The sequence below is a fragment of the Sebastes umbrosus genome, chromosome 17 (assembly GCF_015220745.1).
Source record: "Sebastes umbrosus isolate fSebUmb1 chromosome 17, fSebUmb1.pri, whole genome shotgun sequence".
Classification (NCBI taxonomy): domain Eukaryota; kingdom Metazoa; phylum Chordata; class Actinopteri; order Perciformes; family Sebastidae; genus Sebastes; species Sebastes umbrosus.
The window spans coordinates 30195481-30222363 of NC_051285.1; the positions used below are offsets into that span (position 1 = coordinate 30195481).

The window sequence follows — 26883 nt, forward strand, 5'->3', positions numbered from 1 at the left end:
TAAAAAAATTACGTCCTAACGTCTTCTCCTAACCACTTCTCCTTGATCCTCGATGGAGAACGTCATGAGGTCAAGGAAAGATGAGAAGGAGAATTCATAAGGACTCAGGAAAAGACAACCGTGGTGTTCAGAGAATCTGACTGCTCTTTCACTAGAAGCTCCGTCATTACGATGCGACGGCGGCGGATGTTAGTGACGTCAGTCTGCCGTGGTGAAACTACAATGTTCTGACGGACTACAAAAGGCGTCGCTTCCCCCGTGCGTTCTTAAACAGCTCTTTAATATTGAGTTAATTGTTGGAGTTATGGAGAAGGTGTAGGACCATATACAGACATGTAATATTTATTTATGTTGATTATTTGTTAATTGATTGTTTAATGTTCATTTTATTTGTTATTCTTGTTTGTTTTGTTCCAAATAAATAATTCATTAAAAATAAAGTGAAACTAAATGGTTGTCTCTGTCCACTCAGATTAAACATGAATCCCAATTAGTGTATGAAAATAATACGTAAGATCAGCATATCGTTTATTATTATGAATGGCTGAATGGTGTGTCGCTTTAAATGCTGCGGCCGCAAGGCATTGTGGGATGTTATTCTCTCGTTTCCTTTGGTAAAGGATGGTCCAGTGTGTCCTCTGCTAAAGGAGATAAGAAAGGAAACATTGAAGCTCCTTTCCTCAGCATTTAGAGCACTCTAACAGCTCTCATCATGGCTGCTACTGAGATACTGAGAGGGTCATTTCAGTCCGTTAGGAACCTTCCCGAGAGAGAAAAGGACTATTGGAACGCAGCCCAAGTCTGAGACGATACTTGACGATACCGGTAGCTTGTCAGTCGGCGTCCGGGCCTGTCACATCTGAATTCTGGGACCATCTGCTACTCCTTTCTAATAGCTTTCTGTTTCCATCAGGGCTGTCTCGCTACCTGACACAGTGTAGTTATGCACATAAGACATTCACTCAATATTCAACAAAGCGAACACTATCTGACTGCACGGCTGTGCGGCGGCGTTCCCTCAACCTGCCCGCACATAACAAGAATTTAAGCACATGAGCATCGGTATTTGACTGCTCCGGAGTGTGTGAATAGCGTGGAGGAGAGAGCTGAGTGGAGGGTTGAGATTGATCAGCGGTGAGACGGTGGCTGTGCCGCTCGCTGAGTGTTTCTGATTTTTTTAAGGTCACCCTCGCTAGAGCCAAAAGGGCACATCAATTTTAGAGCCCTCATGAGGAGGCTGCGGCGTCTCCTCCTCGATCACTCAGCCCCCCGCGGAGAAACGACATCTGAAGGTGCATTTGATTTGTGTGAAACCCCGGTGCTGCCGTGCATGATCGGAATAAAGAAATAAACAGACACAACCTGAGTAAACAGATGGATAGCGCTTCAACATGTGGCGCTAGACGGCTTCAGAGAACACGGAACAACTGGAAGGATGATTAGGAACGTGGCAGTTGTCAAAAACAATATGGTGCTCTGTAAGTTACACAGTACATACTGTGCATCGCCATACCATAATATCTGGACAGTAGGGGAGAGCGGGGCGGGTTGAGCCAGTCTCATCCAGCAGTTTAGAGCTAACGTCAACAGAGGCTGCTCAGTGCAACAAGTCCAGCTGTCTGAAGTCTAAACATGGTCATGTCTTCACTTTTCAAAGAGAGAAGGGACACAAACAGATCATCTCTAATCTATCTATAATAATAAACCTCATGAAGGAATCTGAATTTGGACGTATTCAAAGTGAAGTGTATAATTGTATGACGTGTAATTGGCCTAGACGTGACCTCCCCCTCCCCAGAAAGGTCAAACAGAGTGTGAAGCTACTCAACATCCACATGCAGAAAACGCACTTCTGGAAAGCAGCGCAAGGACAAAAACAATGAGGCGTTCATCCCCGAGACAGCTTCAGGGAACAGCAGTGAGTGGGAGGAGAGTGAAAAGATAACATCACAAAAAAAAACACAGACAAGGAGAAGGAGGGAGAGAGCGAGGGAGGAGGAGGAGGAGGAGGAGAGTCATCAGAGATCAGGGTGACCCTGCGCCACTCAGGAACATGTTCTGCCTATAAGCTAAAGGAGAAGCCTAAAGTTTTGCCACTGAGTAATCTCTCTCCGCTGTCAACATCCTGGGGACTCGGCCTTGACGGTGACCATGTTCCAGCTGCGTCGGGCCACGCCGCCCTCAACGCCGCCTCACGTGGTCCACGCATGTTTGGGCCAAATGTTAAGCCAAGTCTCTCCGAGTAGACGGCAGAGAATAAAGGTTATAATAGGTTATTACACCTGCTCTAAACCTTCATACAGTGAGAGGTTATTACACCTGCTCTAGACCTTCATACAGTAAGAGGTTATAACACCTGCTCTAAACCTTCATACAGGTTATAAGAGGTTATTACACCTGCTCTAAACCTTCATACAGGTTATAAGAGGTTATTACACCTGCTCTTAACCTTCATACAGTAAGAGGTTATTACACCTGCTCTAAACCTTCATACAGTAAGAGGTTATAACACCTGCTCTAAACCTTCATACAGGTTATAAGAGGTTATAACACCTGCTCTAAACCTTCATACAGTAAGAGGTTATAACACCTGCTCTAAACCTTCATACAGGTTATAAGAGGTTATAACACCTGCTCTAAACCTTCATACAGTAAGAGGTTATAACACCTGCTCTAAACCTTCATACAGGTTATAAGAGGTTATTACACCTGCTCTAAACCTTCATACAGGTTATAAGAGGTTATTACACCTGCTCTTAACCTTCATACAGTAAGAGGTTATTACACCTGCTCTAAACCTTCATACAGTAAGAGGTTATAACACCTGCTCTAAACCTTCATACAGTAAGAGGTTATAACACCTGCTCTAAACCTTCATACAGGTTATAAGAGGTTATTACACCTGCTCTAAACCTTCATACAGTAAGAGGTTATAACACCTGCTCTAAACCTTCATACAGGTTATAAGAGGTTATAACACCTGCTCTAAACCTTCATACAGGTTATAAGAGGTTATAACACCTGCTCTAAACCTTCATACAGTAAGAGGTTATTACACCTGCTCTAAACCTTCATACAGTAAGAGGTTATTATACCTGCTCTAAACCTTCATACAGGTTATAAGAGGTTATTACACCTGCTCTAAACCTTCATACAGTGAGAGGTTATTACACCTGCTCTAAACCTTCATACAGTGAGAGGTTATAACACCTGCTCTAAACCTTCATACAGTGAGAGGTTATTACACCTGCTCTAAACCTTCATACAGGTTATAAGAGGTTATTACACCTGCTCTAGACCTTCATACAGGTTATAAGAGGTTATTACACCTGCTCTAAACCTTCATACAGGTTATAAGAGGTTATTACACCTGCTCTAAACCTTCATACAGGTTATAAGAGGTTATTACACCTGCTCTAAACCTTCATACAGTGAGAGGTTATTACACCTGCTCTAAACCTTCATACAGTGAGAGGTTATTACACCTGCTCTAAACCTTCATACAGGTTATAAGAGGTTATTACACCTGCTCTAAACCTTCATACAGGTTATAAGAGGTTATTACACCTGCTCTAGACCTTCATACAGGTTATAAGAGGTTATTACACCTGCTCTAAACCTTCATACAGGTTATAAGAGGTTATTACACCAGCTCTAAACCTTCATACAGGTTATAAGAGGTTATAACACCTGCTCTAAACCTTCATACAGGTTATAAGAGGTTATTACACCTGCTCTAAACCTTCATACAGGTTATAAGAGGTTATTACACCTGCTCTAAACCTTCATACAGGTTATAAGAGGTTATTACACCAGCTCTAAACCTTCATACAGGTTATAAGAGGTTATAACACCTGCTCTAAACCTTCATACAGGTTATAAGAGGTTATAACACCTGCTCTAAACCTTCATACAGGTTATAAGAGGTTATTACACCTGCTCTAAACCTTCATACAGGTTATAAGAGGTTATTACACCTGCTCTAAACCTTCATACAGTAAGAGGTTATTACACCTGCTCTAAACTTTCATACAGGTTATAAGAGGTTATAACACCTGCTCTAAACCATCATACAGGTTATAAGAGGTTATAACACCTGTTCTAGACCTTCATACAGGTTATATGAGGTCATTAGAGACGCTACAGGATGAAGGATTCTCAAAGCTTACTTCACGGAGAGAGCAGATACTTTCCGTGCGGGTGCCACCGTGGGGGGGGATAGATTGAAGAAGCACTCTCACAAAAACATCCCAGCAGATGGTGTCTTGCTTTGATATATGTCAGGTTTAATGGAGGCGACGATACAAACTCCTTACTTAGACTGAGTGAGTCTGATCAAGATGTGCATTAGCCTGTGGCATGAAGGAGCTGTCTCTGGTCACAGGGACTTAACAAATGTGAACAATTAGGCATCAGTTCAGCGTGTCCTCAGTAAACGACCATATACCTCCGACACAAACAATAAACCTGAGAGCAGAGCAGGAACATCTATAAGGAAGAGAGCAACATCTAACAATCAATAAACTGACAAAACCAATAATGAATTAGTTTGTGGCTGCGTTGCGACCTCTCCGGACTTTCTGAGACATTTCAAATAATAAGTTGTTGAGCCACATCGAAGCTCTCAGGATGAGCCGAGGAGTCTGACTGCACCACTTTCATATCATTCATCATTCATATAAACATGAGTTACAGTTGTCGCGGTCGAACTCTCCGAATCCAATTATCCTATTCAGACGCGGCACGACGACCTTTTGACCTTAACATTCAAACGGTCCATTCCAGTAGAACTCCCAGAACCACGGGAGGCTGAAAGCTTATCTTGAAGCTGCACTATTATTTTATAAGAGATCTGTTTTGTGTCCTACATAAGTCATCAGAACTACAACTCCCAAGGAGAACGGAGATCAGATAGGGAGGTTCCGGCCACGAGGACGGGGGGAGCCATTTAAAGGTGACACTTCAGTCAACGCAGCAGATGCTGCCAATCTATCTTCCCCTCGGCTCTATCTCCTGCCCTCCTTTCACATCCCTCTCTCTCTCGCTCTGCCTCTCTCGCCTTTCTTTTTTGTTCCCCCCCCTCGCCTCTCCCTCCCTCCCTCCACCATCTCCCCCGCTCTGCTGTGGCGTGCTGACGAGGCAGCGGGGAGGAAGCGGTGTAATAAAAGGAAGAGCTAATGAAAGGTCGAGCGGGGTCAACGTACTCACATACCTTTGCCTGGACAAGAGGAACAGAGGTCATTTATTCCAAGGGGACAAACTGTTTCACTTTTTGACTGGGGGGGCGGGTGAGGATCAAAAGGTCAAAAGGTCGCTATAAAGGACGCCGGGGTCGTAGCCTCTGGGCTGAGATCTTGAGCGTCCTGGGGTCAAAGGTCAGCGCAGGAATGCTGGGTAAACGGGAGGTCGGGAGCGGGGTCAAAGGTGTGGTCTCCTTCCCCTGTTTGGATGAACACGTCTGAGTATTACTATAGTATGTTATTCCTGTTATAGTAATAATGTTATTCCTGTTATTATAGTAATAGTGTAGTATTCCTGTTATTATAGTAATAGTGTAGTATTCCTGTTATTATAGTATTAGTGTAGTATTCCTGTTATTATAGTAATAGTGTTATTCCTGTTATTATAGTACGAGTGTTATTCCTGTTATTATAGTAATAGTGTTATTCCTGTTATTATAGTAATAGTGTAGTATTCCTGTTATTATAGTAATAGTGTTATTCCTGTTATTATAGTAATAGTATAGTATTCCTGTTATTATAGTAATAGTGTTATTCCTGTTATTATAGTAATAGTGTTATTCCTGTTATTATAGTAATAGTATAGTATTCCTGTTATTATAGTAATAGTGTTATTCCTGTTATTATAGTAATAGTGTTATTCCTGTTATTATAGTAATAGTGTTATTCCTGTTATTATAGTAATAGTATAGTATTCCTGTTATTATAGTAATAGTGTAGTATTCCTGTTATTATAGTAATAGTATAGTATTCCTGTTATTATAGTAATAGTGTAGTATTCCTGTTATTATAGTATTAGTGTCGTATTCCTGTTATTATAGTAATAGTGTTATTCCTGTTATTATAGTATTAGTGTAGTATTCCTGTTATTATAGTAATAGTGTAGTATTCCTGTTATTATAGTAATAGTGTAGTATTCCTGTTATTATAGTAATAGTGTTATTCCTGTTATTATAGTAATAGTGTTATTCCTGTTATTATAGTAATAGTATAGTATTCCTGTTATTATAGTAATAGTGTTATTCCTGTTATTATAGTAATAGTGTTATTCCTGTTATTATAGTAAGAGTATAGTATTCCTGTTATTATAGTAATAGTGTAGTATTCCTGTTATTATAGTAATAGTGTAGTATTCCTGTTATTATAGTATTAGTGTCGTATTCCTGTTATTATAGTAATAGTGTTATTCCTGTTATTATAGTATTAGTGTAGTATTCCTGTTATTATAGCAATAGTGTAGTATTCCTGTTATTATAGTAATAATGTAGTATTCCTGTTATTATAGTAATAGTGTTATTCCTGTTATTATAGTAATAGTGTTATTCCTATTATTATAGTAATGATGTAGTATTCCTGTTATATAGTAATGGTGTAGTATTCCTGTTATTATAGTAATAGTGTAGTATTCCTGTTATTATAGTAATAGTGTTATTCCTGTTATTATAGTATTAGTGTAGTATTCCTGTTATCATAGTAATAGTGTAGTATTCCTGTTATTATAGTAATAGTGTAATATTCCTGTTATTATAGTATTAGTGTAGTATTCCTGTTGTTATAGTAATAGTGTAGTATTCCTGTTATTATAGTAATAGTTTCGTATTCCTGTTATTATAGTAATAGTGTAGTATTCCTGTTATTATAGTAATAGTGTTATTCCTGTTATTGTAGTAATAGTGTATTATTCCTGTTATTATAGTAATAGTGTTATTCCTGTTATTATAGTAATAGTGTAATATTCCTGTTATTATAGTAATAGTATAGTATTCCTGTTATTATAGTAATAGTGTTATTCCTGTTATTGTAGTAATAGTGTATTATTCCTGTTATTATAGTAATAGTGTTATTCCTGTTATTATAGTAATAGTGTTATTCCTGTTATTATAGTAATAGTTTCGTATTCCTGTTATTATAGTAATAGTGTAGTATTCCTGTTATTATAGTAATAGTGTTATTCCTGTTATTATAGTAATAGTGTTATTCATGTTATTATAGTAACAGTGTTATTCCTGTTATTATAGTAATAGTTTCGTATCCCTGTTATTATAGTAATAGTTTCGTATTCCTGTTATTATAGTAATAGTTTCGTATTCCTGTTATTATAGTAATAGTGTTATTCCTGTTATTATAGTAATAGTGTAGTATTCCTGTTATTATAGTAATAGTATAGTATTCCTGTTATTATAGTAATAGTGTTATTCCTGTTATTATAGTAATAGTGTTATTCCTGTTATTATAGTAATAGTGTAGTATTCCTGTTATTATAGTAATAGTGTTATTCCTGTTATTATAGTATTAGTGTTATTCCTGTTATTATAGTAATAGTGTAGTATTCCTGTTATTATAGTAATAGTATAGTATTCCTGTTATTATAGTAATAGTGTTATTCCTGTTATTATAGTAATAGTTTCGTATTCCTGTTATTATAGTAATAGTTTCGTATTCCTGTTATTATAGTATTAGTGTAGTATTCCTGTTATTATAGTATTAGTGTAGTATTCCTGTTATTATAGTAATAGTGTAGTATTCCTGTTATTATAGTAATAGTTTCGTATTCCTGTTATTATAGTAATAGTGTAGTATTCCTGTTATTATAGTAATAGTGTAGTATTCCTGTTATTATAGTATTAGTGTAGTATTCCTGTTATTATAGTAATAGTGTAGTATTCCTGTTATTATAGTAATAGTGTAGTATTCCTGTTATTATAGTATTAGTGTAGTATTCCTGTTATTATAGTAATAGTTTCGTATTCCTGTTATTATAGTAATAGTGTAGTATTCCTGTTATTATAGTATTAGTGTAGTATTCCTGTTATTATAGTAATAGTGTAGTATTCCTGTTATTATAGTAATAGTGTAGTATTCCTGTTATTATAGTATTAGTGTAGTATTCCTGAGACTAGAGGGGAAACTTCCCCTCCACTAGCAGCAGGTGGAGGCTGAAGGTGTGACTGTGATTTAATATTATAATTACACACAGTGGACGGCCTATAATGGGAGCTGATGAATCATATTATATTATATATTATATTCACACTGTCAAAAGAAAAAATATGGCATTTAATTAAACTTTTCAAGGATAACTTTTTGCTGCATTGTATGAAATTTATGCAAAGTAATATAAAGATCCCCATGACAGTCATTCATACTGTAACGTATTACAAGACTGAAGTTTATTCAATAATTTAAATAAACACATGTAGAATATTTAACATTATGGAAGATAAAGCTGAGAGATGTTCATACATCTGTCATTGACATACCGATAATGAATATTGATATTAAGAGTTTAATATGTGATGACAGAGGAGACGAGCTCAGAGACACTTCTTAAATCCGGAGGTTTGACGCTGCCATCTACAGGAGGAACATAGAGCAGCATAAACTGCTGAATACTGACTGTATACTAACAGACATGTAATCACTGGGATGAAGGTAACACAGTTTATAGTCTGATTATATAGTATATAAGTCTAATGCAGTGAGGGCCAAAGAGACAATGTACTACGGAGTATTAGGACCACATTGAGGGAAAAAACATCTGAGATTTACACAATAAAGTCACAATATTACGAGAATAAAGTCATAACTTTACGAGAAAAAAGAAAATAACTACTACTATATATATATATATATATATACACACACTAAACTTCTGACTTTATTCTCATAATACTACGACTTTATTTCTTGTAATATTATGACTTTATTTTCTAAATTTCAGATGTGTTTTGTTTCCTCAACGTGGCCCTAATACTCCGTTGTACCGTCGTACCATAGACCTACAACAATGATAAATAAAAATGAAAATGTAAACAAAGAACAGTTATTCATTTCCATGTTTAAAGATCCACACGGAGCCGCTGGAGAGGAGCTGAAGAGACGCTGGAGAGGAGCTGAAGAGACGCTGGAGAGGAGCTGAAGAGACGCTGGAGAGGAGCTGAAGAGATGCAGGAGGAAGAGGAATATTTCCGGTTGACTTCAACTCAGTGGATTACATCAGAGTTCATTATCTGCAATAAACAACTTTATTAGCATATCAGATATACAAATAATCATTTAAAGAGTACCTATTCTGCTCATTTTCAGGTTCATACCCGTATTTGGTGTTTTCTACTAGAACATGTTAAACCGGCTGAGCTGCTGCACCTCGTCTCAGTTTGAGCTCCACAGAAACAATAACGGTCGTCCTTAAACCTCACGTAGCCGGGGAAAACAGTTGAATAATGATAATAATAATAATAATAATAATGTCTTTTGTTGCTATTTGAACAAGCTCTCAAGTCTGATGATGACGTCATCATCATCAGATGCTTTTTGTTTGCATTATGGGAAATGTAGGATCTGGTCCGGGTGTCTCAGCCTCTGCCGTTTCCATTCTGACCATTCTTTTGTTTTAAATGATTCTTGTGAGTCTCCAAACTTTATGAAAGTGTGATGCAGGGTAGCTGGAGTACCTCTTTAATCACATATCATATCAAAATGTGAGCTTTGATGGGCATTGATGTAAAATAAAATGAATCCTTGCTGCAGGGAACACAGAGATGGAAGTTGCACCGGTGGATAATAAATAAGCAGCAGCATCTTTGTTTCTTATTACCAGAGAAATATTGTCCTCATTCTCTGACCCAGTTCTGTAGCTCGGAGTATCGGATCACAACAACATGAAAGGTCGTCTTTATCTCTGGATGAGAGACAAGAAGACAGCGGGGCAGGAGGAAGGTGTAGACCGGAGGACCGGGGGGGTTCAACTAGAGATTAACTTTGAGCCTGACATCAATAACAACTCTAACAACGTTATTTTCAGAAGCCTGAAAGGAAACAACGGTAATAAGAGGTTTGCATTTAGAGATTAATGAGATTTACAGAGTGAAACACAGATATTTAAGGTTCTTAGAGAACAGGTCCGTTTCTCTGCAGCTTCCCTCTACAAACACACCAACACTGTAATAATCCTGCTTTTATCTGATGGTTTCCACTTTATTCAGCAAGGAAATAATGTCTTTGGATTTTATTCTAGTGCTGTTAAAGTTAACGCAATAAAAACTCATCACGCTAATTAGTTTTGTGATTTTTTGGCTCAGTTTTAAAGATACTGGTATCATATGAAATTAGAGAACCTGATGAACCCTTCGGTACCAACCATGAAAAACTGTCATGTCCATGTCCAAAAGGGGTCCTTTGACCTCTGACCTCCAGATATGTGAAAGTAAATGGGTTCTATGGGTACCCACGAGTCTCCCCTGAAAAACGTCAGGAAAAAAAATGAATAAAGGTAAAAAAAAATGTCTGGAAATTGTCCAAAAAATCTCCAAAAAAGTCTAAAAAAATGTCAGAAAAAAAGTCTAAATAATATATTAAAAAAAGTCTGAAAGATATATTTAAAAAGTCTGAAAAATATATTAAAAAAAGTCTGAAAAATATATTAAAAAAAGTCTGAAAGATATATTTAAAAAGTCTGAAAAATATATTAAAAAAAGTCTGAAAAATATATAAAAACGTCTGAAAAATATATTAAAAAAGTCTGAAAAATATATTAAAAAAAGTCTGAAAGATATATTTAAAAAGTCTGAAAAATATATTAAAAAAAGTCTGAAAAATATATAAAAACGTCTGAAAAATATATTAAAAAAGTCTGAAAAATATATTAAAAAAAGTCTGAAAAATATATTTTAAAAAGTCTGAAAAATATATTTTAAAAAGTCTGAAAAAAAGTCTAAAAAAATGTCTGAAAATGTCTGAAAAATATAAAAAAGAAAGTCTGAAAAAAAAATGTTCAAAGGGGACCCTTGACCTCTGACCTCCAGATCAGTGAATGTAAATGGGTTCTATGGGTACCCACGAGTCTCCTCTTTACAGTTCTAATTTGTTGAAACTGTCAGAACCTTCCACACATTCAGAGACAATAGAAGGATTAAAAGTATTCCTGGACTGATTATTGGCTTCAACAGAAACACGTGGAACACGTTTACTACCATGTGATCAAACCTCACAGGATATTTGTATATTTGTATATTTGTCAGTCACCAGAAGTTTAACCTCACTTTAGTGATGACTTAATCTCCATCAGGTCATTATCGTAATCATTTCAGACACACGCCAAACAAAGGCGGCCTGTTATTGTCTCTCTGAGGCCGGCATTGGCGTTGGACAGCGACGGCTCACTGCATCTATTGGATTATGGGAGGGATTTCAAACTAGGATTAGGCCATTGGGCTGCGGACAGCATGGGGGGTGCGTGAGCTTTCTCATCACGGCGAGGGGGGGGGGGTGTTAGGGTGTTTGAGCGGGAGGGCGGTGGTGTGTGAAAGTGTGTTTACGTATCCCAGAGTTCACAGGGTGTGCAGCTCGGCTCCACTCGGCTCCGTCGTCTCTTTGGCCGGGACACTTCCAACATGAACCTGTTCTGCTTCACACTGGTAAGATTATATACACTTCATATATCTACTCTCAGGACTGATGTCCACTTCAGGTCTGTGTGTCCTGAGCAGCTTGTTTTAGAGGAGCTGGTGAGCAGAGGAAACTCAGACTGCTGATGTTACTGTTGTTGATCTGATCTGATCTGATCTGAGACGGTCTCTGGGGAGACGAGACCACCAACAACTGTCCCTCTTTCTGAGCTTCATTAGGCTCCTCAGACGTAGTCCTCCTGTTCTCCGCCTGCACCTTCAACTGTAAATATAATGTCTTTATGTTAGTGTTATAGATCATTATATAACGGTTTAATAATCCTGTTAACAACTTTCTAACTCTGTCTAATCTAATCACAGTCAAAGTCGTGCATACGTACTATTTCTTATGAGTTAAAGTGTTTAAGAAAGGATGAAAATGCATCTGCTTGTAACAAAACTCAATGATGTGATAATTAATTAATATAGCAAGCATGCTGATTGGGTGAGTGAGTGGTGGAATGAAGACTTTCATGTGATTATCACACTGCAATGTGTCACAATGAGAATGGTTTGTTGTTGGAAGTGATGACATTTACAGCTGGAACACGGCTGCACATGTTCAGTTTGATTTTATAGCTGTTAAAGGGACTGTTTGTAAGAATCATAAATGTGTTGTTAACAGCTTCACCTGTGTCCGTTAAGTCAACTAAAGTCAGCGTCCTGTTGCTGGCGCTTGTGCTCGCTCTACATAGACATGAAGGAGCATCACTCAACACAGTGAGGAGACACACGTCAGCTAAAAGCACAATATCACTCTATATTTCAGCTGCTTGGCAGTAATGTTAGCTGACCAGACCAAGGTCTCTCCATGAATCAATGCTGATCCTAGTGTTGGCTTTTCCCGCCTCAGCCTCCCGACCGCGGCCGGAGGGAACGGGGGAGACGCCGGAGTTTTGGTGGGAGACGATAACGTTTCTCTCTGCGGAGCCCCGTCACTTCACAAGACACGGGAAACCTCTGTTGGTCTGGAGGAGCTGCAGCAGTTATTTCTGCACAAACGTCCACTGAACATTCACTAGATATTCTCAGAGCTAAACTAACTCTTCTGCAGTGTGGAGTGAGCAGCATGCACGTGAGAGGTGGAGCGAGAGAGAGAGAGAGATAATAAAGAGTTAATAGCTGTTAATACAGCACCACGGACTCCTGGTCCACTCGGTGCCAGATGATCTGAGGCTTTGCTCTCAGGTAAAGTCCTAAATCTATCAACAGAAACAGTACAACCTGTCATCATCAGCCTCATGGACTCAGAACTGTATTAACAACAGAAGATGTTCTGCTCACCTCAACAAACCACAGACTCATGTCCCTGGTTACGTAACTGATCTAATCACTTACGACTGAGCTTCTTTCCCATCAATCCCACCATCTTCTGTACAGAAACAAACAGTGTCTGATCCCACTGAACATGACATGAGGGACTAATTCACAAAGGATGAGCAGCTGGTATCAGAAGCAGAGTTCTTCATGAGTTTGGGTTGTAGAACGACTGAGAACATGAGTCTGAAATCCCCCAGCAGAACCAACCAACCTCTCAACTCTGGACTCCTCTGGTTCTATAGAAGAGACTACTTCTCTCTTGATTTATTACCTCAGTAAACATCGAAAAACATGCAGTTTATGGTCTCAAGCTCTAGTTTCAAGTCTTCTTCGATACAGCAGATTTCAACGGTTGACAGCAACGATCTGATTAGCTCACAGAGATTTGGTTTAACTGAGAGAGTGATCGGCTGATGGAGCTGTGAGGGTACGTGTCCACAGGGGCATTTTTTTAATCGCGAGGGGACGCGCTGCTTCCCAGCATTGGATGCTTGGTGGGCTGTCACTAGACACAGCACACTCGACAGCTGATTGGCGAGTTAAGTCGGACGCCCGTGATTTGCATAAAGTAGACTAGACCTCAACTTTATGCAAATAAGGAGCAGGCGTCGTGACGCTCCGTTTCTCGAATCTTGCCGCCACGCTACCAGAATGCATTGCTGCACGGCTGCTTACACAGACAATGAATGGGAAGCGTAGAAAGGACGGAGGCTGTGGACCCGTACCATAATGGTACGGGTCCACAGGCCTTATTTGCATAAAGTTGCGGTCTAGTCTACTTTATGCAAATCACGGGCGTCCGACGCGACTCGCCGCCTCTCCAAACTCCAGAGAATCTTTTAAAATAAATGTTGTCGATCTAAAATAAAGACAGATTCATCAACTGCATGGATTATTTCTCGTCTCAGATGTTCTCAGAAACACATTTCAGTGAACTATTTTCATGAAATAAGAGAAGAAAGTTTCCAAACGAGCCTCCATGTTGGTTCCTGTTTGAAAGCTGGGAGCAGCAGCCAACGGCGGGAAAGCGTTCGTCCAATCAGGAGCCGAGTGCTGCTTCCCAGCGTTGGACGCTGGGAAGCGGCGAGTCCCCTCGTGATAAAAAACGCCCCGGTGGACACGAACCATAAGAGAGACAGAATGAAAGTGTTCCTGAATGAACTTCCACTCAGCTTCAGTCCTCCTCTCATTAGACTGAATCAGTGTGTTGATGGCAGACTGCCGACCGGCTCCACCCTCAGACTGACGACATTAAAACCAAAAGTGTGATGAATATCGATTGTTCATGTCTGAGTGGCGATGTGTACATGCAGAATAATTACAGCAGGCCATTAGATCAGAAGATCTAAAGCTTCTCATTGATTTTTATATCGTATAGTCAGACTGATTGATTCCAGACTGTTCCTCCCTGATGAGCCTCAACAGCAGGATACATCGAGTCTGAGAGTTTGAACTGTAGTATTTAAAGTCGGCGGCTGTCACCATGCAGACTGTTTGTGTTCTTCACAGGAGGGCTCCACAGAAAGCATCTATGAACCCCCCTACAGACAAACCCTGAAGGACGTCCTCCCCAGCTACCAGTGCAGCCCGTCTCTTCACAGACGGAAGCCTGAATGGGGCGGCTCAGATCCAGCCATCACCTCTGTGAGTTTATTATTATCTTTTATTCACAAGTGATCATCTCTCTGGTTCCCTCCACTAACAAGGCCTATGGAAAGGAGGCTGGGTCACGGGCGGACATGGGTCTTGGGCTATGGAGTATGACACATGCGCAGTGTAACTGAAGCTGCGGTCGTGCGATGCGATTGGCTCAATTTCGGCGAGTGCAGGCCAGATTTTACTGCCCATGTGTTGTACCCCCCTAGATATGACACGTTGATGACGCGTGACCCCCAGCCACCTTTCCATAGGCCTTGTCCACTAACAGGAAGTGATCATCTGGTAGCTGCTAGCCATGCTGCTGGGCTCAGCTAGTGCAGAGACCTTCACACCTACAACAACACCAGCGTCCAGAGCAGCTGGCTAAATGCTACTTCATTATTCTGATATATTTCTTTTCTTTCTGATAAGACTTTAAGTTGTGTCTGTCTTTGTTCCCTTTAAGGACCGACCACAGAGCACAGCAGAAGTAAAGTGGGATAACAGAAGGTACAGTATGGGACTTTTCTTAGCTCATTTTGCACAGGAGGATTTTATAAGAGAGCAAAAATTTTTAATTTCTGATTAGGAAATTAAAATATTATCATTTGTCATTTCAGGTCATGTGTGCCAACATCACCCTCGGAGAATGAAACGTTAGGTTGGTACAGAATGATCACAGACTGATCTACATTACACGTTGAACCCTTCTGTATACATATATATATATACACACCATGTGACAGCTTGTCACCTGCCCCCCCCCCCCTCCGCCTTGTCTGTTGCAGACAGAGACATTAATTATTCCTGCTGCATGTCATCAGGTGACAACAAGGACTTCTCTCATCAAATGAAAGGTAAAGCAACACAGTACGTCTACCTGAACCACCAGGACACCCCGGTCCACTGCAGAAACACTCGTAGAATATCACAGAATGTATTTTTAATTAGTGTCTGACAGCTGGAGGATCGATGCTAATGACGTGTGTGTGTTATAATATATGAATAAGGAGGAAGTAAAGCATCGTCTGACTTGTGTGGATTGATCCTACAGAGACGTGTAAAGCTTCCCGTCAGAGCAGCGTGTCGACCAGAGATGACCGAGTGAAGGAACTGGACTCTGACAGGACACAGACGGATCTACCAGCTCAGGTAAAAGCACATTACTGTCACTGTAGAGCAGGTTTAACGCCCCCAGCAGAGCCACATTATGATGAATATCCATCCAACTCGGAGCCGGTGCATACAGAGCAACACGCTGGAGACACTTCAGATGAGAAGATCTCATTGTTCACACGTGGACACAATCACTTTAGCACCACAAATGATAATTATAGATGCAAAGCTCTTTTAGTCTTTTGTAATCCTGCACCCACATGTGTGCCAGATGGGCACGTAGATACCTGACATACCTGGATGTGTGCACATGTTGGTACACATGATGGAAAAGTCAGTTTATCTATCATGCTCATCTTCCACCACTCTGCTTATGTAACTGCGGGAAATACAGACATTACAGTATGTCACTACCGGGAAACTAACGAATACATAAACCGCACACAGAAATAATAATAATAATAATAATAATAAAAGGGTCTCTTGGGTTCTAAAAGGAGACTCTGATATAATATAACTCCTCACAGCCGCCCACTAAATCTACCAACAATGATGACAGACCAACACAGAAGGTATCAGACCAAATGAGATGTACGTTGAGACACAAAAGAGAAGTAGACGCTGACTAAAGATGTGCACATTCTAAATCACTAAACCCCACAAAACACCCAACACAACGTAAACCCAGAGAGCCAACTGAAGGTGTTGACCCTCTGCAGACACACAACCAACTGAGCAGCCAACCTGCTGATATAGCCTCCCAGCAGGCTGATTACCAGCAGCTGAGGAGGATCACAGGTGATACCAATGACTCCTGATGAGCAAGGAGAGAGAGAGAAACCTGCAACCCAGATCTAACCTGAACCACTAACCCTCTGACCTGAACACCACACAGATCTAACCTGAACCACTAACCCTCTGACCAGAACACCACACAGATCTAACCTGAACCACTAACCCTCTGACCTGAACACCACACAGATCTAACCTGAACCACTAACCCTCTGACCTGAACACCACACAGATCTAACCTGAACCACTAACCCTCTGACCAGAACACCACACAGATCTAACCTGAACCACTAACCCTCTGACCAGAACACCACACAGATCTAACCTGAACCACTAACCCTCTGACCTGAACACCACACAGATCTAACCTGAACCACTAACCCTCTGACCAGACCACCACACAGATCTAACCTGAACCACTAACCCTCTGACCTGAACACCACACAGATCTAACCTGAACCACTAACCCTCTGACCAGAACACTGAGTAGATTGTATTACAATATACAGCATGTAAAATGGATAAAAAGGCCATATCAGGCCCTTTGACAGTACATAAAAGTACATTTCATGTTGTAAAGTGAAATCGCTCAGTGTGTTTATGTGGTCTGGACGGAGATTACGTCGGGTAAAGAAACCTGAAGCAAACCTGACGGAGGTCGTTTGTATGTCAGCCAAATCAGATCCACGGTTCACTGTGATCTGCTTTATAATCTATAATCTCTCTTTTTATAAAGCCCTTTTATATCTGCCCCGAGTTCTTCAGAACACCTGGATTCTGTCCTGTTTGGTGCTTTTCATGCCAGCAGCTGATAGTTGAGAGAGAGAAGGGACAGGACAGCAGAGAACAGATGATAAGGCCGTGCCAGTGTGATAAGATGACTTTCTGTTGGAGGATGGATTCAGAGGAAGGTTTACATCCGTCATCAGCTCAGTTCTTATGCCTTAACTCAAAGCACCATGTAGCATGTGGGCTGATCTAATAGCAGAAATGGAATATAAGGCTAAGACCAGTTGAGGAAATACCAAGCACCGCCCACCAGCCGGAGCTCAGCCAATAGGAACGCTCTCTCTCTCTCTCTCTCTCTGAAATGACCTGTGATTGGTTAAAGTTTACTGTGTTTTAAAGCCTGACAACAGAGCCATGAGGAGGTGCAGAAGTCTCTCTCAGAACACTTGAATTACAATATGCTGAAAGGTTATTATGGGATGTTTTGCTAATTGATGCCAGAAACATTCTGCCTACAGCAGCTTAAATGCTGAATGTGCATACACTGCTTTGAATGCACATATTGTTCCTTTGTGTCAGGCTGGTGAAACTGCAGCTGACACAACAGAATCACTACACACCACAGGAAGACTGAAGAAGTTACAGAACCTGGTTCAGACTAAGACGGGACATCCGAGTGGAGCCGGAAGAAGGAAGAGGACCTCTGAGAATCACGGTCAGTTCATGTGGATGATGATATTCTTCGACCTTGAATGTGTTCAATCACTGACAGTAACTTCTGCTCATCTCCAGATCATTTGACAGATGTGTTGAGGAACAACAATCCTGTGTTAACCTGCATCGGCCTGGGGAGGAGAGCAGAGAAGAAGCCCTCTAAAGCTGCTGCATCACCACAGCAGCAGGCCTCAGACGTCCACGGAGAGTCAGAAGAGGACAGAGTCTGGAGCCCCCGGCTCGGAAACTATCTGTGGAACCCGTTTGAGTGTCCGCAGCCCTGGACCCCCTTCTACCACACCTGTCACCTACCTCAACACAAGCTGTCGGTGTGTGCCGGCACCCCGTCGTCGCCCCGGACCTCAGAGTGGGATCGCTTTGAGAGTCTGATCCAGGAGCTGGACAGCAGACAGTCTGATCCGTCTCCTCCAGAGATGATCGGCTCCATCACGGATCTGCAGCAGCTCTCTCAGAACACAGTAAGATGTAAACGGTGGTACCTCGGTGTCTTTACCATCAGACAATCAGAGCAACTACATCAACCGGTAGTGTGGTCAGGGCAAGTTTTATCTTTGACTTTATGGCAAATCTGCTTCTTTTCTTTATGGCAGAGAGTTAGACGAGAAGATAGATGCTCAGATCTGTCTGTTAAATACGGAGCTAATAATAAGAGCTCTAAAGTTCAACTAATACCTTATCCCTGACCAAAGGTTTCATATAATTGCAAATAGGAAACAATGCACTACAAATAGTAAATATATCCATGTTTGTAAATCACATGAAGGACCTCTTATCCAACTGCGTAGTGACAGTGAGGCCTCAGTTCACTAACGGTCAGTGTTGGGAATGAGCCAAGAGTCGGTGTAACAGATGTTCTGAGGGCGGCGCTGAACGACCGCTAAACTGAAGCTAATGGCAAACAAGTAGAAGGAATGACTCAGTGGTCTCACACCGGCTCCCCTTAATGGAGGGAAATATAAGAATAAACTGTAGATTATAAAGAGTGAATACTTTATAGTGAACCTCTCCACACATCGTACTGAGATCACATCTGTTTCTTTTTACACAACACAGTCAATAATACAACATCAATGCAACATGATCACTCAAATACAAGCCACAATATTTAGACTCAGGATATAAAAACTCCAGCCGATCTAAGAGCTGTGTGTCCGCCAGGGTTTAACCTCGAATCCTGAACAGAGATAAACACACTGTTTGTGTTGTGGGGTCACACACACACACACACACACACACACACACACACACACACACACACACAGATAATGTGCCCATCTGTCACCACAAACACACATTTTAATCTCTCTTTTACCCAAACAGTTGACCAGATTTGGGAGATTTGAAGCGTGCAGACAGCCGTCGCCTTTAATGAAACCACGGGATGATGCAGGCGCTCCGGTAAGAGATCCGACCTCCTCAATCTGCCTGTTTGTCCGTCTAGGAATTTTAACATCCTCCACGACACAACACCACATCTGGTTTTTAGACAGAAAATGTCCACCATGTTCGTTGTGGGTGAGCCGTCTGTTCACAGGGTGCTTTGTTTCTAAAGAAGGAGCAGAGTAGAGATCCATCCAACCAGAGGAGGAAGACGGAGACGGAGACCTCACCACATCGTGACAGGAAGCACGTCGAGGCCTCACCTGAGAAAACGCTGACAGCCATCACTGTATGTCATGCACTCTACAAAGCTTATGTTAACACAGACAGTTAGAGGTTCATGGCACCCTGCGTTCACACCTAATGAAAGAACATCTGTTACCGAGCAGACAGCTGTCAGCCTCACACCTGCTCCGCCAGACTGCAAACTATCAATCAAACTATCGTTTGTTAATCTACAGATGGACCTTTACACCAGACAGGGTGTTAAAATCAGCACCAAAAGTCCAGCGGAGACGGACAGATACTACATACATACATGGGGATGTCACCTTATCTGGTTGACCCGGCTTAAAAAGGACTAACATGCGTTAACACAACAATATGAATACTGACATAGAGGCAGGCAGGGACAGTTCAGGGGTTTATTACCAAAAGAAAAGACACACATAAAGGTTGTCAAAGTTAACACAATAATAACATGTTAATGCTAATTTGTTTTAACGCCACTAATATCTTTAACGCATTAACGCAACTTGTGATTTTTAGTTATCATATGAAACTAGAAAACCTGATGAATCCATCGGTACCAAACATGTCATACTAGCTTGTTAAATAACGCTCTAAACTGTTCAAAGGGGTCCCTTGACCTCTGACCTCCAGATCAGTGAATGTAAATGGGTTCTATGGGTACCCACGAGTCTCCCCTTTACAGACATGCCCACTTTATGATAATCACATGCAGTTTGGGGCAAGTCATAGTCAAGTCAGCACACTGACACACTGACAGCTGTTGTTGCCTGTTGGGCTGCAGTTTGACATTTTATGATTGGAGCATATTGTTTTATGCTAAATGCAGTACCTGTGAGGGTTTCTGATCAATATCTGTCATTGATTTGTGTTGTTCATTGATTTACAATAATAAATATAAACATATTTACCAACTCCCATGTTGATAAGAGTATTAAATACTTGACAAATCTCCCTTTAAGGTTCATTTTGAAGAGGTAAAAATGTGTAATTAATCACAATTGACTATGGACAATCATGCGATTAATTGCAATTAAATATTTTAATGGACTGACAGCCCTATAGTTCAATTATTGTTACACAATTGTGAATATTCAAAATGTTATGAAAGATTTCTTAAATTCGTGGCTTGACTACTCAAAAAGTTATTAAAGATATCATAAATAAATAATGATATCTTTAATGTGATTCCCCTCAAGCTCTTATGATAAAACTGTTTCTATAATATGATAATAGCTCACTGCAGGTTCACTATGTTATATATATGTTATATATGTTATATATATATATATATATATATATATATATATACAGTATATGATCAGTGTGGCTGGTTAAGTTGTCCTAGTGAGTGTTGAGGCTATTTGTTTTAGAAACATGCAGGTAGTACGTACAGTATGCAGTCTAGTCAAACCAACTATTCCCAGACATCTCTCGCTTTAGAAGAGTCTCTTTTTCCAAGATCCCGGACGAGCCCCCAAATGTTACGACCCCACTTAAGGCGAGGGGAGGGGGAGTAACGATGAAAAGTAAAACTGGGTGGAAAAGAGGAAATGAGGAAAACGGAGGTTGATGAAACAGCAAAAAAAATGTTTATTTAACTAAACAGCTGCACAACTTAAAGTACTTAACTAAAAACAAGCTTACTGACAACATAAGAAGGCTAGATAAGTAGAAGAACACCTCCTCTTGTGAGGAGCGAGGAACGGCGTAAATCGGTCAACACCCGCACAACCCTGGACTGCCGAACTGGCACACTGGCCCTGCTGTCTGGCAGGATCACCTCAAATATACACAAAATGGTTTCATGGCCGTAACACCGACTATTTCAGAACCCAATCAAATCAGATCTTAGATTTTGTAAGCTGCATACCTGTGCAGTTTACGTGCAGCCTATACACAATTTTACACTCAGAAACTGCAGACAGATATATCGTCCACGGTGTTACGGTAGCTGGGGGATTATGCTCGCCACACACCTCCTGCAGGTCTCGGCTATAAAAAGCGAGGCAACTCTTGCAGGATTAAGTGTTTTAGCTTGCCGAAGGAGCTGCGTGTCCCGGCATAAACCGGGATATTGAGCTGCTCCGTCACATGAAGAATCAAACATGGCAGCTCTGGGCTCTGACTCAGCTGTCTGGTTGGTTAGCTTTCTCCTTTGTAGTGGAAGATAACGGACGACAGAGAACCAAACGCATACAGTATATAAGGCAGAATGTGACTTGTGGTGTTTTTACTGTGCAGAGTGGAAACACACAGAGAGATGAAGCAGAGAAGAGGAGGGTTGGTGGAGGAAGATCGTTTAGTAAAGGACGCAGGCGGTCCAGGAACTCTCTGGAAAGCCTCTACAGCCTCACCAGTGGACAAAGCTCCTCCAGTAAGCACCTCCAGGCTCAGAGCCAAGCGTTGTCTTCACACCACAACCTGATGAATGATGTAACCTCTGCTTGTACACGTCCTGTTACTCCCCATTTAGATGCACTGATTTGTAGAGCTACAATAAGGAATCCTCCACTCAGAGTTATTCCTGACTTGTGGAGGAGTCCTGTAGGATTGAACGCAGTAATTAGCTTGTCCATTACTGAGCCCTCCTGTTTGTGTGCTGTCCCCCAGGTGGAGTCACCAGCGGGTCGGGCTGCTCCAGTAACAGAGACAGTCTGAGGCTGGAGGACGATCTGTCGTACACAAGACAGCTCTGTGGTCGAGCTAAAGTCCATACGGACTTTGTGCCAAGTCCATATGACACCGAATCCCTCAAACTCAAGGTAAACAAGTCTGGAAGGTCTGACTGTGGACTGTATTACTATATATACTGTATTATATACTGTATTACTATATATACTGTATTATGTACTGTATTTGTGACACCTTCATGCCAGTGTCTTTAGGATCAGTCGTGCTAGCTGCTTGGCTCTTGTTGGTCTGTCTGGTTGGTTCCACCACTTTGGTCCAGACTTAAATAGACTTAACAACCATTTGGTAGATTACTATGAGACTTTGTTCAGGTCCCCATGAATCCTACCGACCTCAGTGACTTTTCCTCTGGCGCCACCATGAGATTGACATTTTACTGGCAATTAAAAAAATCCTTTGTATTGTGCTGTCAATGCCAGTAATGGGGGGAGGGGGGGGAGGGGACAAAATCCACAGGCCTCATTCTATGTGAAACTATATTTAAATATGTATGTGAAGCTCATAGGAGGACGGAGCAGTCTGAGTCAAATCAAGTGGATGTCTTCCAAAGTAAAAGCCATAAAGTTGCCTCATGTGTTGGTGTTTCCTTCCAACAAAGAGAAAACGGCGATGGAGGCCGATTGTCGTGTCGCTTCGCGTTGCTGTTGTCCTGGCCAACAAGTTGCATTTGAACACACCGCAGAGATGACAGCCGACGGCCGACTACCACGTACGTTCTGCGGCTGCGTGAGAGGAAATAACTCTGCACCCCAGCAGGCGGCGGAAGTCTGGATTCATCATTCTAACGGGGAAACAGGAAGACCGAGGACGGCGGATATACAAGCCGTGGTTATGATACGTACATGAAACAAAGCGGCGTCTGGCGGCCGTTATCACACCGCTCTCACTCACCACTTAGCTTCATTGAAATTGTTCATGTCGCTGTGAAAATATCTGGAACGATCAGATGAGATGAAGATGAACAATGAGGAAGAGTCTTCTCTGTGTGTCCTCTCCACTTTTTCTTGCTATCCTCACTTTCGTTTCTCTTCTCATGCACCGATACACTGAAGCTGAACAGCCAATCAGAGTGATTTCTCTCACTGACGAGCTCCGCCGCCGCAGAGTCAACGCGCTGAATTGGCCGAAAAACCTGCGACACGGGCAGACTAGAGCCGACGGTGAGAGACACACCGCAAAAAATAGACCGGCATACGCTCACCGACGGCCCCAAACTGTCCGTCTGCCGAACGACGTCTCTGTGTTTCAGGATCTTTAAATACTAAAAAGACTAACTTTGGAAGATACCTGCTTAATTCTTCTCATTAGCAGCTGAATGCTCATATTAGCTTCAGATACACTTTTGAATCTGTTTTTGCATCATATGAGGACTGTGGATTTGGTCCCCCATCACTTACAGTGGACAGGACGAATGATTAACACACTTGAGTGAGTGCAGATGGAAAATAGATCAATCTGGTACAAAGCATCTCTCCTCTGTCCCCCCAGTCAAATAAATGTAATATAACTAAAGTAAACTTTCCTTCAGGTGGGAGATGTGATCGACATAATCGCCAAGCCCTCCATGGGAATCTGGACCGGCATGCTGAACGGCAGGATGGGAAATTTCAAGTTCATTTATGTGGATGTGCTAACGGAGGAGACACAAAGCCACAGAGTGACACTCAAATCAACCGTCCAGGAAGTGTTGAAGCGCCTCAGTATGGAGGTAATAAGACATCAACAACCATCTTCCATATATCTATCTATCTATATATATCTATATATCTATATATCCATAGATATATATGAGAGGGTGTCCTCCCCTCTCTGAATGGTGCTTTATTTCCTCTTGCTTCTCCAGGAGCATTTGTCTTCTCTCCAGCTGAACGGTTACCAAACAGTAGAGGACTTGATGAGGCTGAGGGAGCATCACCTGACGGAGCTGAATGTGACTGATCCGGAGCACCGGCATCGTCTGCTCGCCGCTGTCCGCTCCCTGCAGCGACTGCACAGTGAGTAACGGGAAACACAAGAAAAGATCATCCAAGGACAGATGCACAATTTAAAGGGACTGTTTGTAACTTCTTCCAGGTATAAATCATTGCAGGTTGGTGTCTCATGGTCTCTCGTGTGTCTCCGCTGTTCAGACTCAGACTCCAACACAAACTCCAGTGAAGCACCAAAACCTCTTGGTTGTATCTAGTGAAGCTGTTAAACAGTGTTGGCCGCGGTCGGAGGACGCGGGGGAGACCGTAGCTTTGGTCTCCAGGACCGGAGTCTCTGCTCCTCTGCTCCTCTGCTCCTCTGCCTGCCTTCACTCACACACCACGCTCCTTCTCTCTCTCTCTCTCCACCTCTCACGTGCATGCTGCTCACTCCACACTGCAGAAGAGTTAGTTTAGCTCTGAGAATATCTAGTGAATGTTCAGTGGACGTTTGTGCAGAAATAACTGCTGCAGCTCCTCCAGACCAACAGAGGTTTCCCGTGTCTTGTGAAGTGACGGGGCTCCGCAGAGAGAAACGTTATCGTCTCCGACCAAAACTCCGGCGTCTCCCCTGCTCCCAGCTGACGTGTGTCTCCTCACTGTGTTGAGCGATGCTCCTTCATGTCTATGTAGAGCGAGCACAAGCGCCAGCAACAGGACGCTGACTTTAGTTGACTTAACGGACACAGGTGAAGCTGTTAACAACACATTTCTGATTCTTACAAACAGTCCCTTTAATGAAACATGATAAAACCGGAGAAACTATTGGCAGAGACGTTCCGATAGAGAAAGGGACAGTATAGAAGACTGGGAGGGTATCTGTGCCACAGCTAAAGAAGGTTAGGATAACAGGATAACCCCACAGAGTGTTACTGAGAATAGAGCAGGACGCACCAGGACAGACTTAATGCACAGGAATAATAGCTGTTAAGGATTACTTGCTGCTCATCTATTCAGCTGTGGGACAGCACGTCCAACCAACCCGTCTCCTCTGCTTCACAGCTGAGAGTCAGTCGGAGAACGAGGCCAATCGGGAGGCCGAGAACACGAAGGCAGATATGAACAACTGCCCGAGAGACTCCGGCTGCCACATGCCATCTGACAGCCCCGACAGCTGCCCAGAGGACCCGGACCTTCCCTTCATCTCCGAGTACCCTCGACCAGCTGAGACGGCAGCTTCCTGAGGAGAACCCAGTCTCCTGTATTCCTCATGCTGCTGCTGAGATGACGAGGGAATGAAAACAGCATCATTATGTACATTAACACGTCCATGCTGAGCCTTTACCCACGGTCACTCTCAACTCCATCCCTGTGTGTGTGTCAACATGTTCACTTGTTTCCTGAAATAAAAGATTTTATGAATCAGTTTTCTTTTACTGAAGCCGATACCAGAGAATCATTATGAGATACACTACAGTTAAACGGGTTGTTCAGGCGTTTCTCAGTGTGGTTCTATGAGGTTCTGATCCATAGTCAGTGTATTACTACAGTAGATGGAGGTTAAAGGGATATATATATATATATATATATATATATATATACCTGTATTTAAACCTGCTTTATAATGTAAAAGACATGAAAATCTCACTTTTTACAATATGGGACCTTTAAGACCCCCCCCTTAAGAGCATTAAAATGAATAATCAGATCTCAGTATGGACGCTGGAGACACGTGTAAATGTAATCAGGTTAAATCATATCTAACAACAATCTGGATATGAGACATGTCTTCATGTAAAAAAGGTGTTCAGGAGGTCTTAGATTTAATTTGTTTCAAATCTTCCACAAAAACAAACGTCACATATTCAAAGAGAGAAGATCACTTTTATTGAACAGTCAACACGTCTGCGGCTAAAGGCTGTAACTTCATACTGGTCCCTCTATTACTAAACTAAAAGACAAACACAATGTTCTACGCTCTTCTACCAGTCCAGTCATTTAACAGAAAGGCAGCCATGTGAACGTTGGAATAGCTAATATGACTATATATAGTAAATCAGTCATGGCATGACAGAAGAGAGGCAGAAAAAGATATGATAATAAATGAAAATATACAGTTGATGTGTTCAAACCACTGAAAAAAAGAATAAAAACAACTCATATTTACATCAGTTTATAATACAGAACACTACACAGCTCATTCCCTGTTATATATTACAATCATATAAATATATTACAGACTGTATTAGCTTTATTATTCATTAATCATAGCTTTATTTATTCATTATAACTGTTGAGACTGAATTTTATTCTCCTGGTAGTCAAATGGATTTTTGGCCCAATCACCAGATGTATCTGGTGATAATGTTGAATGAGTGGACGTTGTGTTTCTGTGTTAAAATGTGATGTGATGTTGTTTTAAAATTAGAATTCAAACAAATGTTTTGATAAATTTCCAGTTTATCTTGGTCAGGGTTAGGGTTAGGGTCAGGGTCAGGGTCAGGGTTAACCCTAACGGGTCAGGGTCAGGGCTAGGGTCAGGAGGGTAAAAGGTCAGGGTCAGGGTCAGGGCTAGGGTCAGGAGGGTAATGGGTCAGGGCTACGGTCAGGAGGGTAACGGGTCAGGGCTAGGGTCAG

General features: G+C 41.5%; 1 protein-coding gene across 1 annotated transcript; it reads left to right on the forward strand.

The window, feature by feature from the left end:
* The first annotated feature begins 11262 nt into the window (after nucleotides 1–11262).
* Nucleotides 11263–25671, forward strand: samsn1b (SAM domain, SH3 domain and nuclear localisation signals 1b). Its single transcript, XM_037749372.1, has 15 exons — nucleotides 11263–11656; nucleotides 14516–14650; nucleotides 15111–15154; nucleotides 15265–15305; nucleotides 15433–15501; nucleotides 15699–15796; nucleotides 17861–17996; nucleotides 18086–18474; nucleotides 19337–19414; nucleotides 19569–19685; nucleotides 21890–22022; nucleotides 22259–22410; nucleotides 23868–24047; nucleotides 24183–24333; nucleotides 25309–25671. The coding sequence occupies exons 1-15, from the start codon at nucleotides 11633–11635 to the stop codon at nucleotides 25488–25490; spliced, it is 1929 nt and encodes a 642-aa protein (XP_037605300.1). The 5' UTR covers nucleotides 11263–11632; the 3' UTR covers nucleotides 25491–25671.
* The last annotated feature ends 1212 nt before the right edge of the window (nucleotides 25672–26883 follow it).

Coding starts and splice junctions, on each gene's coding strand:
- samsn1b (XM_037749372.1), top strand. CDS start 11,633: ATGAACCTGTTCTGCTTCACACTG. Junction 15,502..15,698: donor CTTCTCTCATCAAATGAAAG/GTAAAGCAACAC, acceptor TTGATCCTACAG/AGACGTGTAAAGCTTCCCGT. Junction 24,048..24,182: donor TGAAGCGCCTCAGTATGGAG/GTAATAAGACAT, acceptor TTGCTTCTCCAG/GAGCATTTGTCTTCTCTCCA.